The sequence below is a fragment of the Scomber japonicus genome, chromosome 19 (assembly GCF_027409825.1).
Source record: "Scomber japonicus isolate fScoJap1 chromosome 19, fScoJap1.pri, whole genome shotgun sequence".
NCBI lineage: Eukaryota > Metazoa > Chordata > Actinopteri > Scombriformes > Scombridae > Scomber > Scomber japonicus.
Genome location: NC_070596.1, coordinates 2,346,186 through 2,359,668, shown reverse-complemented (window position 1 = coordinate 2,359,668; position 13,483 = coordinate 2,346,186). Strand labels below are relative to the sequence as shown.

The following is a 13,483-nucleotide window of genomic DNA, read 5'->3' as shown; positions in this document are numbered from 1 at the left end:
TTAGATTAAACACGCAAATAATACTAATAACAATAACTGCATAATGTTAATATTCATTTGTTGCAGATCTTCTAGTCTTAATCATGGTAAGTCATCTGGTAAACAAGTGTTCACCCTAACCCTAAGCCCCCTGTGGCCCCCTGTAATCACTTTATGAATAAATAGATAAATAACAGTAGTTGATATAACCATGAAATTGTGAAATTAAATTTAGACTTTTTCTTTTTTACTTTTTAAAGAACAGACAGGCAATGTCTGCAATAAACTTAACCCCACCCCAAAACAGCAGTATAAAATAATATTTCATTATAATAGGACAGTATCTATACATATGCTGTATATATAACATTTAACATTTATATATTTTGTCTCTATACTATCCATAAGAGTTTTACTTAATAATATATTTCTTAAGTATTGAACATTTTTGATTCTTAGAGGAACAGCTGATTTGTCTCTGACATCGACTTTACAATATCGCTGCTTACTATAAAATGAAAAGATGTCATAGAATTACATGTGCGTTAAGTTTATTATATGTTAAGATCTCTAGACTTACAGTTAATTGTTGTTATTTGTACTACAAGTCACATTAAATAGGCTTCTGTTGTGTTTATAGTCAATCAAAAAGAGAATTGATTACCATGTTATTATGGGTACAAAGGCTAATTAGCTGTAATTAGTACAATGACATGGTCTCTCAATCAGTGTAGTACCATGAAAAGAAAGGTATATACTGTAGCTGATAGACTGTGCAGGAAGTTGTGCTCCAGAACAAAGTGTTAGATAGATGAAGTGGCTTGGTTAGTCCTGTCCATAGCTGGGCAGAGAGGCTGGTTTTTCCACCAGTGGACTAAAAATGATTTATGCACGTGTCTTTTTTTTTGCATGCCTATTGTTTTCTTTTTCCAAATAATATTTTATTTAAAAATGTCTGATTAAAACGCCAGACCTGAGGCCTATTAGTCCAGGAAGGACACAAAGTCAAAATTCAAAGCTGTCTGAATCAAGGCTAAATAAAGAGGCCAGAGGAAACATCAGAGACATTTATGTCACATTATCATAATTTGAAATGAGTAACATGCCAGGAATATAGCATCTGTTTTACTGGGTGGAATCCTTGATTCACTGTAATAACCCAGTGAAACATATTATGTAAGTTCTATTTATTCTTAAGTGTGTGCTGTTGTGGTATAGCCACATTTCAAATGCTCTCACCATTTTCTGCCTCTCACCATCTTTTTCCATTCACTGTCCGCTCAGTTTGTCTGTCACTTGTTAAATGTGCTATATCTGTCTGTTTATGTGTGTTTGTGAGTGGCGCATTGTTTGTGCTGACAGCTTGGAAATTATAATCGACAAATCTTGACAAAATTGACAACATTTGACAAAACACTTGAAGTCTTCTCAGCAAAATATCTACGCAGTCTACCCTTTACTTAAATATCTCTTTCTAGAGCTGAAACTAACCATTACTTTTCTTGTTGACTAATTTGTTTAATTTAATAAAATATCCAAAACCAGTAAAAAAAAAATCCCATCACAAGTTTGAGGAGCCCAGTGCAATATCTTCAAATAGTTTCTTTTGTCTTTTCATTGGTATAAAACCCAAATATATTCAGTTTATGATCATTTAGCATTAGCATTGAAATATTTGGTATTTTTTGATTGATAATTAATAAATTGTTAAAGTCATCTGTCAAAACGGTTGTTGTTGAGGAATAGAGTTGTGACAATAAGACAGTTTTCAGCTGGTCAGAACTGCCATCTCTGTTCTCACATTTGGGGTTTTATGTCAGTCTCAAGTCAAGACTAGTAGTTCAAGTCAAGAGTGATGACAAGACCTCAAAAGGCCTTGTCATCACTCTTCACTGAAAGGACAAGGAGGAAAGTGAGGGGCATATTAAAGGATAGTTTCCATCTTCTATATAGCCTGTTTGAGCCTTTGAGCTCTGGAAGATGCTGTCAGCATCCTGAACACAGCAGAGTGGCTGATGAGATCCAAGCTACACATACAAACTGTTGTTGTATGTTGTCTCGTGTTTGGTGAGCCCAAGACCAATTTCCACTTCCACTTTTCCAATATTGCTTTATTCTATTCTATTCTATTCTATTCTATGCTATTCTATTCTATGCTATTCTATGCTATTCTATTCTATTCTATGCTATTCTATGCTATTCTATTCTATTCTATGCTATTCTATGCTATTCTATTCTATTCTATGCTATTCTATTCTATTCTATTCTATTCTATTCTATTCTATTACCTCACACTGAATCAAAGTTCTCTTTTCTTTATTTGTGACCTCTCAACTACAGGCCTTCCTCAGGCAAATAATCACAGGAAGGAAATGAGGCATACAGCCAAATGACCGGTGACATCACAATCATCTAATCACATTCACATGTGTCATGACAACATCATCATAAGAAGATGATGGTCTTATTTCCTCTACGTTCTATATACATACATGACATGTGATATTCTTCTTAGTTTATTTCTATTTCTGTTTATATTAATTCTGTATCGGATGCACTGTAGCCTATACTGCATGTTTTTAAATGACTCCTTTGGCCCCCTAGTGTCTTGGTAAGGTATGGGACCAACCCTGATATGATATTTTCTACTTTTCATTGTAATTTTTTGTGACTTTTGTGACGGGGAGAGACAGATATGGACTTAATCCTTACATACTGTTCATGTCCTGGCTCATAATTAGTCTCTACACCAATTCACATTCATACATGTTGTTAATCCTTCTGTTTGATTCATCATATGGAAACAGACATTCAGAAGAACTATTTTATGTTTCAGGAGAACATTTTATAGAATATGAAGAATACAACATGTTTGCATGCTAATTTATTAAATAAACACAGGTCATATTGGTACATTTGCATATATAAAAATGTGTATCAACTGCACTAAAATACAACAACAATCCTGATGCATTTAATTTCCATTATTGTATACTGAGGGTTGGAAAAGTCAGACTTGAAGAAATGTGTATAAGGTGTTTTTACAGCTCTCAAATGTAAGAATGGGTCAAATTTGACCCTGAACAGTATGTAAGGGTTAAAATGTTTATCATATTTGATTAGAGCCCGACCGCTACTGATTGAAACCGATACCAATTTTATAGTGGAAAAATTCACCAATAACCGATATGATGGCTGATATAATAATATATATGTCGAGTGTTCTCTGGTTTTGCACTGATATGAGGCTGCTTTATTATTATTAAAGTAACTAATGAAATATATTTAACATTATTAAGCATTTCTAGAAATGAACGCTTACAACATAATAAAAATAAAATGGCAGAATAAACATAGACTGTACCGTATCAGTCATTATTTCAATAGATTTTTTGCTTGTTAATTAATAAGTGCCATTATCAATATTTCACCGTTCATGTATAATAACTCATGAAGAGCGGTAGTAGTATTATTCTGTTACACATGTTCAGGGGAATATTTCTACAGTATTTGAACTATAATGACTGTAGTAGTTCAGTAGGAGACAAACTAAACTGATTCCTGAACAAAATCACACATTAGCTTCCACTTAGCTGACGAGCTGTGAAAGTAGCTAACAGTTACATGGTTAGCTGGCTAGCTAATGCGGCTCTTATATTGAAAATGTTGAATATTTATTAACCTCTCAGTATGTATTTCACATATGAATTGGCAACACTACTGTGGAGACATGGCTTGACTCCAACTTGGTACTACCGTCAGCTCTGACAGTATTGGAAACAATGAAGTTGAAGCGCGCTTAGGCATGGGCCGGTATGAGATTCTGGCGGTATGATAACCATAAGAAAAAATATCATGGTTTCACGGTTTCACGGTTTCACGGTATGGAGGTATTGTGATTACAGCTCTAAAATGTTCACACATGTTAATTTAACCTGAATCTGTAATGACAGTGGGAGGGGTCGTGATACTCTTCCTTTTCCTAAACAGAGATTAAGCTCGTCCTCCTGTTGTCCTCCAGTCAAGGAGGGAAGGAAGGAAGGAAAGAAGGAAGGAAAGAAGGAAGGGAGGGAGGGAAGGAAAGAAGGAAGGGAGGGAGGGAAGGAAGGAGGGAGGGAGGAAGGAGGGAGGAAGAAAAGGAAGGACGGAAGAAAAGAAGGAAGGAGGGAAGGAAGGATGGGAGGGAGGAAGAAGGAAGGAAAGGAAAGAAGGAAAGGAGGAAGGAAAGGAAGGACCAACACTTCCTGTCTTTGACCAGACTAAAAACAGCTCATACCTTAGGAACGGTATGACAGAACATTTGACGGTTTCGGTTATCGTGGCTTTTTCAAATCGCGGTATACCTTGAACACGGTTATCATCCCATGCCTAAGCGCGCTCTGCTGGACAAAGGAGTTTTCATATTGGTGCATAGCGGAATACATATAAATCAGTCAGGCACTATTTTGATATTAATTGCTCTTATATTGATGGTGTCTTTAGTTTTAGTTTAATTAATTATTTTGAACATGTTTAAAATAGCAAAATAAAATATATAATCACCGAAATATAAAAATATATAAATATATAAATGACAGCAAACTTTAGATTAACAGTCTATCTCTTTGTTCATCCTTTCTATATCTGTCCAAGATGTTATTTTTAAATATCTCAACATGTGAATGTGATTAAATGATTGTGATGTCACAGGTTATTTTTAAATATCTCGACATGTGAATGTGATTAAATGATTGTGATGTCACAGGTTATTTAATTAAAAATAGGCCTTATTTACCTACGGTTGCTTGAGGAAGTCCTGTAATTGGTCTAAATGATGCAAATAAAGTAAATAGAGCTCTGATTCAGTGTACAGTTACAGCTTGTATCCAATTTAATTATATTTTGTGGATGTGCACAGGACTTTGTTTGTTGTTGGTTTTTTTGTGGGGGGTTTTCTACCAAAACCCAAAAAGAGACTATCAGTGGAAAAATACTATTTTGCTCAGTTAGCAGTCAGCAGTTGCTCTGCTCAGTTTAGTTTTTGTTATTCAAAAACATAAGGTGTGTGTGTGTGTGTGTGTGTGTGTGTGTGTGTGTGTGTGTGTGTGTGTGTGTGTGTGTGTGTGTGTCAGTGTAAATATGTAGCAATCAGCTACAGTAAATAATATTTTCTCAGTCTAAACAAATTTAGCTCCTTACTTCCAAGAAATAATACAAAGCACAACACAACGTCCAAAAAACGGATATTTAAAAAAAACAACATTTGAGCAGATCCTTCCTCCAGCAGCTTTTATTCAAGGAAACTTAAACCTAGGCCAACAAAAAAAGAAGGGGGGGGGGGAAACTTGGATATCTCGTATCATTGTTTCTTTGACAGAGGTCAGTCAGGTGTCACTCAGCAGAAATATTTGCCTTGGCTGTCTGGATCTGAAGATAGTGATGAGTGAAAAGGCTGTACTTTCATCATCAATTGTTCTATTTTGTGTTTAATACTGAGACAGTCAGCATGGAGCAGACTCTATAATACTGTGAATAGAGGGAGACTCATAGAAGTAATACAGGAGTGTGATTCTGGAAGGTGGCAACCAATCAAGACAGTCAATAGGTATATAGAGGAAATTTGTGAATGGACTCTTGATGATGTGTTGTAGGTGTGCAGTGAATGATTTGGTACAGTTTTCATAAAGTGTATAAAGAGAATTTATGAAGCTGACTCATGACATTTTGCAAACTCCATTCAGAACTCGGCAAAAGCAATAAAAACTGTGACGATAAATGTGTCAGAAGCTGTTAGAAGCTGCATAGAGCAGTGTCCAGATTGTTAAACTGTACTGTTGAATGGCTGTCAGTTTGATAGGCTAATATGTGTGTGTGTGTGTGTGTGTGTGTGTGTGTGTGTGTGTGTGTGTGTGTGTGTGTGTGTGTGTGTGTGTGTGTGTGTGTTTGTCAGGCCAGCAGCAGCTCAGATTCTCTGGATGGACCTTGCGTGGACTACGCCAAGAGCTACGATGCCGTCGTATTCGATGTGCTGAAGGTGACGCCTGAGGAGTTTGCCGTGAGTATTATTCAGTATTATGTCACTAAGTGTTAGTTCTGTCTACAACATGATTCACATCTAAAGACACAGTGCACTGTTACACATCTTGTACATGTTAATGAGAGTCAGCTGGAGGAGTATGATGTTTGCTCTGAACTAATTTAAAAAGGATGCTGCTTACAGCTGTTAGCTCTTCAGTCGTCCACCAATCAGTGTTTGGTCTATTAACATTGAATCAACTGACTAATGAGACTTGTGTGTGTGTTTGTCACTGTGAACAAGACTTTCTCAACACTGCTGCTCTTCTGAAAATTTAGCCTCCTTTATCTCATAGTTGAGCTTTTATAGCTGGATTTACTGTCTGCTTCAGTCAGCCCAGTTTCCAGCAGCAGAAGGCAGCTGTTTGATCAAAGGTCTAAAGAGCTGGCTGAATGGAATATATATCACAAGGTGTGGTTATTAAGAATCCATTCACATCATGATGATCCATTCACATCATGATGACAAAAGCTCCATAAATGAAGAAACAACAGTCATATAGTGGCCTCAGACCTGCAGTCAGAGGCAGTATGATGATTTTAAGCTGTTGATTTCAATCAATCAATCTTTATTTATATAGTGCCAAATCACAACAAAAGTCATCTCAAGACTCTTTACACATAGAGCAGATCTAGACTGAACAAAATAACCCTGATTTGTGCAGTGGTGATATAAATAAATGATTAAAAAAATGTGGTGAAGCTGTTTTATATGATCACACTATCAGACGCTATCAGAACGTCATTTTCATTTACCTTAATGAAGGTAAACCACATTAAATGTTATTTTTAATGCAGATTTAAAGCAATGGTTCGGCGTAATTTTGACCTAGCGTCATATGCACCATAACGTCTATCTAAACACCCAATTAGTGGATGGGACCACCAGTGTATCTGGTAAATGACCCCACTAATAATGCCTGGATTGTTATCAAACTTCTACTGTAGTACAGATAGGGTCTTTACTTATAAACCGATGCACTGAAAAGTTTGTAAGTACACCAGTTTATTAAAATAAACACTTACCTGATGGCTTTTACTCTGCTGCTACTGCTAAAGCTGTAAACATAATCAAAATCTTGCGCGATCACCAAAATACCGTGTGGTCGCACGAGATCCCGCACAGAGCACATCGAACGTGAAGATGATTGGCTCAATTTCAAATGTGTTTAATTTAAATATTTTTGTTAACATTTTAAGAATACATTTAAGCAGTATTTTATTATTGCTGCACATTTACTGCAAAGATTAAACTGTCAATTCTTAACAAAATCAATTTAGAGAGATCTATTCTCAGCATAACGGCCCACTTGCCACTAAAATACCAATAACTCAATTTGTGCTGCTTCATTTGAATGAACCTCCCACCTGTTTATTGCTTTCCTCCCCCCTGTGCAACATGTGCACAGAGCTAGATGCCACACAAAAAAACAAAACCAAAAAAAGACTCCACACAAACGGGCAAATTTAAAGGTCAGGAAAATACCAATCTCTCTGTGCTTCAATCACATAGAAAAAATAGGCAAGACGCTGCAGCCACGTCTCACACAGGCTGAGCAAGAGCAACGATTTCTGATGCTGCAGCCTCAGATACACAGCAGCTTTTTTTTCATCTCCATCAATGGCAGTTATTACAAACTCATCATCCCCAGTTAGGACTGTCAGAAAACTTCATATATTTTGGGGCGGCTGTGGCTCAGGAGGTAGAGCAGGTCGCCCACTAATCGGAAGATTGGCAGTTCAATCCCTGACTCGTCCAGTCCGCATGTCTGGGTGTCCTTGGGCAAGATACTGAACCCTGAATTGCTCCAGATGTCGTGTGTGTGTGTGTGTGTGTGTGTGTGTGTGTGTGTGTGTGTGTGTACTAGATTAGATCCTGATGAGCAGGATGGCAGTCTCTACCGTCTGTGTGAGTGATCAAGAAGACTAGAAAGGTGCTATAGAAGTGCATTCCATTTGCCATATATACAGTACATAAAGGTAATGTGGATTTATTTCTTGTTATTTCAGAGTCAAATCACCCTGATGGACGCACCAGTATTTAAAGCGATACAGCCGGAGGTAAGAGAGACATTGTGTGTTTTTTCCAGTTATGTCTATAAATTCTTTCATCACATTTTCATCTTGAAGGAAACCCAAGATTTGTCGTAGCGTCTGTTGAATATTCTCAGCAGGCAAAATAAGACCTTGAGTAAGAGTTTGTTATTGCTGACCTTCTCAAACCTTTCATGAAACATGTGTATAAGGTTGGATGTGTAACAGTGTTTTCCAAGGAAAGCCCTGAGAGATCTAACCCTCACCACAGACTGATTCCAGTTACCTTTCTGTTTCTAACACTGGTAATGATGGCATTCACAGCTGCTGCCACTCAAATGAACCCAGACTGGCCTCAGTGGTTGAACCCTCCACTGGCAACCCCACTTAACCCTCGATTAGTCAATGAAATTCCAGTCACAGCTCTGCCCTGAAGGGTTTCCTTTAGGATTTCCACATCAGGCTCTGCTTGGACTGTAGAGAGAAGAGAAGCAGGCAGAGCTGGTAGAGACATTAAGGATAAGAATAAGATTAGAAATTAATGCAAAGTGAAGCTTTCACAAGTACATGCTGTATGGTTCAGTTGACTGATCCAACATGGTCTTTTAGATTTTTCCAGAAGACTATGATTACAGTCTTTTCCTCCTCACTTGTAAGGGGGTGTGGGATGGTGGGGGTCCATCCAACTCCTTGTACAGTGTAAGAAATCTCGACAAGGAGATACAGACCTGGAACAGGTCTTGGTTTTAAAAGGGTCCGTATTCTAAGAATGAAGTCATTTGGTCTTATTCTTACAAATCGGCGTGCGTGAACAGCAACTACACACTTCCGACATCACACATTAATAGTACAACATGGAGAACTTCCTGACGGGATGGATTTCATGTTCATTCCTCCTTTATGTAGGAAAAGACCCAGAGGGGACAAAGCATTAACTTTTGCAGTCTAATAAAGATTTTTCGAGCTATGATCCAGTGTGTATAGGCCTGAATACATTTGGAAATGTGCACACTACCTCTTTGTTTATTCTTCCCAATGTACACATTAACCACTTCTACATACATAATAAAAAGTGCAGTCATTCTGCCTACAGACCACACCAAGCCAAGAATCTGAGTGCTATATCTCACAGTGAGCTAGGTCCAGCTTTTTCCAACTCAGAACCATCTCCACAATCAGTCATTTCCTCTCTGACCAAGAAAGAGTCATCCATGGACTGATATAATCCATAACAAAACTGGACTACTGTAACTCACTCTACCTAGGTATCTGTCAAGCTACTATTTCCTGTTTACAACTCATCCAAAATGCTGCTTTCTGGTTATTAACCAATAAGGTCCAAGAAACAAAACCACATCACCTCCATCTTTGCATTTTTAAAGTGCTATATTTAAAAAATACACTTGAAACTTTAAGTTTATACAGCGACATTCTTGAAGTTATGTATGCTACAGTCCTACAATTATTAATAACAATATAATTGATAAATGAATGTAATGAATATATCTTCTCACTAGTTAAATATATAGCCTTTTCCGTGTGATGTAGTACAAATCTTGATTTCCCTGAAGCTTAGTAAGCGTAATATGATGCGGTCATAAAAATGCAGAGGTCCTTTTTATTTCAGACACTGTAGAAAGCTGGTGGAAACCCTGCAAGAGGAAACTGAGAAAATGAAACGTGTGACTATGAAACTTCTTCTGTGTCTGTCTGGACTGCAAAATGTTAACTGCACAAAACATCCTCAGTTCCAAATGAAAGAAGAATTGGAGTAAATGAGTTAAGAAACATAATACTGAGGGCTGCAAAAGCTGGGTCTTTGATGTTCCGTCTCTACATAATGACTCAATCATCGCAGTGTTACTGTTAATCAGATGTCCTGGTGAGAAACTGTGTCCAGCATAGCAACACAGGACTGGTCCTAATGAAAATAATCTTGTTTATAAAGGAATTTGGATATCTGGGGGTTTCCTGTCATCCCTCTCTAAGAGCGGGATGTTCTTTCCTTAATGCCTTTATTTAGACTTGTCAAACACTGGATAAAATCCTAGAAAGAATGAGAAAAGTAATAGTAATTTAAATTCGTACTCAGTAAAAGGCTAAAGGAATTTCCACACAGCTGTTAATCACTGCTGTTTTCATTCAGATATATAAGCATAATGTCTCTGAGAGAGGGCCAGTGTCACACAAAGGCTCGATACTGTCAGTGTCCCTTGTCCACACCCATTCATATGATTTAATTTTCATGGCCCTGTCTCTCATTCCAGCATTTTAATCCAGGCCTACAGGGTTCAGAATTTTTTGAATTCTGTCTTAAAACAACACTTGATATTCAAATGAACATTGAATCATGTTCTTCTTGCTGTAATCATTCCTCCTGTTCATACTGACCATTAGAAGATCTCTTCATAATGTACTAACAATGGAAGTGATGGAGGACTAAATCCACAGTCCTCCTTCTGTGTAACAATGGATTTAAAAGTTGATGTGAAGCTAATATGAAGCTTCAGCATCCAAATGAGTCAAATCTTCATCTTCTATGTTTCAACGTTACAGTGTTTTTAGTACCAAAGTTGCTCTTTTTGTTACTATACTTCCACCACAGCTCAACAGGAAACACTAAGAGGGAATTTGATGGTAAAAAGACTGTAAATGTGTCAGATATCAATTGATATGACTAACTCACACTGATGAAGCTGAATAGAAGCTGATCATCTACTTTTAAACTTTTTAAACTTTTTCATTTTGCAATTTTTTTCGCATGGTTGTATTGTTTGGGTCTACACACTTTGTAACAGTGGAGCCATGCAGAGTGGAGTGAAGGCATTTTTACTCATATGGCCAGCTGATTGCATTTAGTAAACCAGTGGTACTGACCGGAACGAGCCCTGAAATCTTGGAGGAGCTGCAGAGGTGATTCCCGGGTTGCAGAGATGGAGCTAAATGGAGAGCAAAGGAGAAGAAGAAATATAAACCTTGAGTTCCAGTGATCATCACATTGAATGTGAGGTCCTTTGGCAATAGGATGGATGAGCTCGGTGCACTGACCCAGAGGGAATACTATGCGTGCAGAGACATGGCTGCACTCATACACTTACTGGACCGCATTGCAGCTGTGCCTGGCTTCAGGACTTTTCGGGTGGATAGGGATGTTACACGGACTGGTAAGAGGAAGGATTGCACTGTATGTGAATGAAAGGTGGAGCAATCCCAGACATGTTAATGTGAAGGAACGTCTCTGGGCCCAGACACTGAACTGCTGTGGAAATACATCCATATTACTTGCACTGGGAGTTCTCGTCCACCATTGTTATTGTTGTCCTCTATCACCCAATGCAGACGTAATGTGCTACACCATTCACTCCACTGTTGCAAGATTTCAAACTCAGCATCGCAACCTATATACTACCTCTATAATATCACACTGCTTAAAACATTACCAACATGTTATCATTATGTTAACAGCCCCACTACAATAAAACACTGGACTTCTTGTTTGCTAATCTTATGGATGCCCTTCCCTCCTTTGGTATCAGCAGGAACAGGTTGTGATTACATCTGCCAAAGTGTCCCTCTTTTCCAATGGCAGCCTATATCCACAAGGACTGTGAGGAAGTGGACTCCCCACATGGGGATGACAACTAGAGCATGACAGACTGCATCACAGAATACATCAAATTCTGTGAAAACACCACCTTGCCTCCTGGACTCTACACTGCTTCCCTAACAACAAGCCTTGGATCACCAGTGACCTGAAAGTACTTAATAAGATTAAGAATGCCTTGAGCTTTGGGGACAGGAAAGAACTGAAGAGTGAGCAGCATGACCCAAGGGTGAAGCTGAGGGAGTTCAAAGACTCCTGGAAGCTGGAGGCCAAAATCTGAACTGAAATTAAGGAAAACAGTCGGTTCAAATTGAAAGAATGGCTGGCTGGAAAGGGAAAATGAGCTAAGGCTGTATTCAGACCAAATCAGGCAGTGCAGTGAAAATGCCAGTCCTTCCATTTATTTGATTTGTGGTAGTGCGTTTCGGCTGTGGTGTTTTGGCCACAGTGGCCAGAGGCCGGAAAGTTGAGGCAGAGTCAACTTTTGAAGCCTGTGATGGCCAGAGATCAGGCTGATCAGAAATGTAATACTCTGCCATAAGGGAGGACAAAGACGTTGCTAGGAGCAAGGGAGGACACTTGTCTTTGTCTTGTAATGTTAAAAGTAAACTTAGGCTTTGCTGTCGGCTTCCTGACTGAGAGAAAGAGAAAGCTGAGAGCACCAGCAAGAAACAGAGCAGCTGTGGTCGAGTGAGCTATAGAGTGAATGAAGATAGGGGGTGCTGGTAGCAAGCTGATGAATCAGATCAACAGAATGTTATTTTCTGATTGTTTCACAGTGGTTATATTGTACAGCATGAGCTGCTGCATCGCCTGATTTGGTCTGAAGATGGCCTAAACTGTTTCTTCAACAGATTTAGTTCACAACCCTCAGCTGTCTTCTCCACCACACAACCCCAATGCCCACAAATGCTTTTGCCCCAACTCTCTCAATATCCCCTGGTGAGCTCCTTGTTTGGGTGTTTGGTCCTAAACCCTTCGTCTTTGCTCTGTGAGGCAGAAGCTGCAGATGATGAGAATAGACATGTTAGTGTCTGTCAGTAATGTCAGTAATCCATCTCCTGGATTACTGACTGTCTGATTAGAAGACCACAGTTTTTCCAATTGGCATTGCTCTGTCTGAAACGGTAGAGGGTAGTACAGGAGCTTCATAGAGGACTGTGCTGTCTTCCTTACTTTTCACCTTGTACGCCTCACGCTTTCAATCAAACTATGTATAAGGGTCATAACACTTCAGAAATTTTCTAATGCCTCTGCAGTGTTTGGGTTTATATATAATGGGTGGGAGGAAGAGAAAAGAACACTGGTAGATGAGTTTGTGGAGTTGTCTGGAAGAAATCGACTGTTTCTGAACACAGCCCAGACCAGGAAGATGATGATCGACCTCAGAAGGATAAAGACCCCTTTTTAATTCTGGGAGAGGTTGTTGGTGTGGTGGAGGACTAAAAGCACCGGGGCATCCACATCAACGACAGACTGAACTGGAAGACCAATATGGAGGCTGTATATAAGAAAGGGATGAGCACACTACTTCCTGAGCAGATATCTTGTAACTTGTACAACAAGATGTTAGAAATCCATCAATCTGTTGTGGCCAGAGATTAGAGATAATCTTGACCACCCTCTCTTCTACCTACTGGACAGACATTGGAGCACTTTCTCTAACAGACTGTTCAGCTTTGCTATCATAAGGACTGAAATCCTTCCTGCCCAAAACAATAACTCTTTACAACACCTCACCTCAGTCTAATAGAGAACCCTCAGAACTCCCAGCTTTATAGTTTCGGTCTCAACCAAATTCCACTCTTTTTT

At 38.7% G+C, this 13,483-nt stretch overlaps 1 protein-coding gene across 3 annotated transcripts in view; it reads left to right on the top strand.

Annotated features, from left to right (window-relative positions):
- Positions 1-13,483, top strand: part of LOC128379726 (ras-specific guanine nucleotide-releasing factor RalGPS1-like) — a 152,676-nt gene that overhangs the window by 42,797 nt on the left and 96,396 nt on the right. For all 3 annotated transcript variants that reach the window (XM_053339353.1, XM_053339350.1, XM_053339351.1), the window contains exons 3-4: positions 5,909-6,013; positions 8,044-8,094. In XM_053339353.1, the coding sequence (XP_053195328.1) occupies positions 5,909-6,013; positions 8,044-8,094 (156 nt within the window). The remainder of the gene's footprint in view (positions 1-5,908; positions 6,014-8,043; positions 8,095-13,483) is intronic.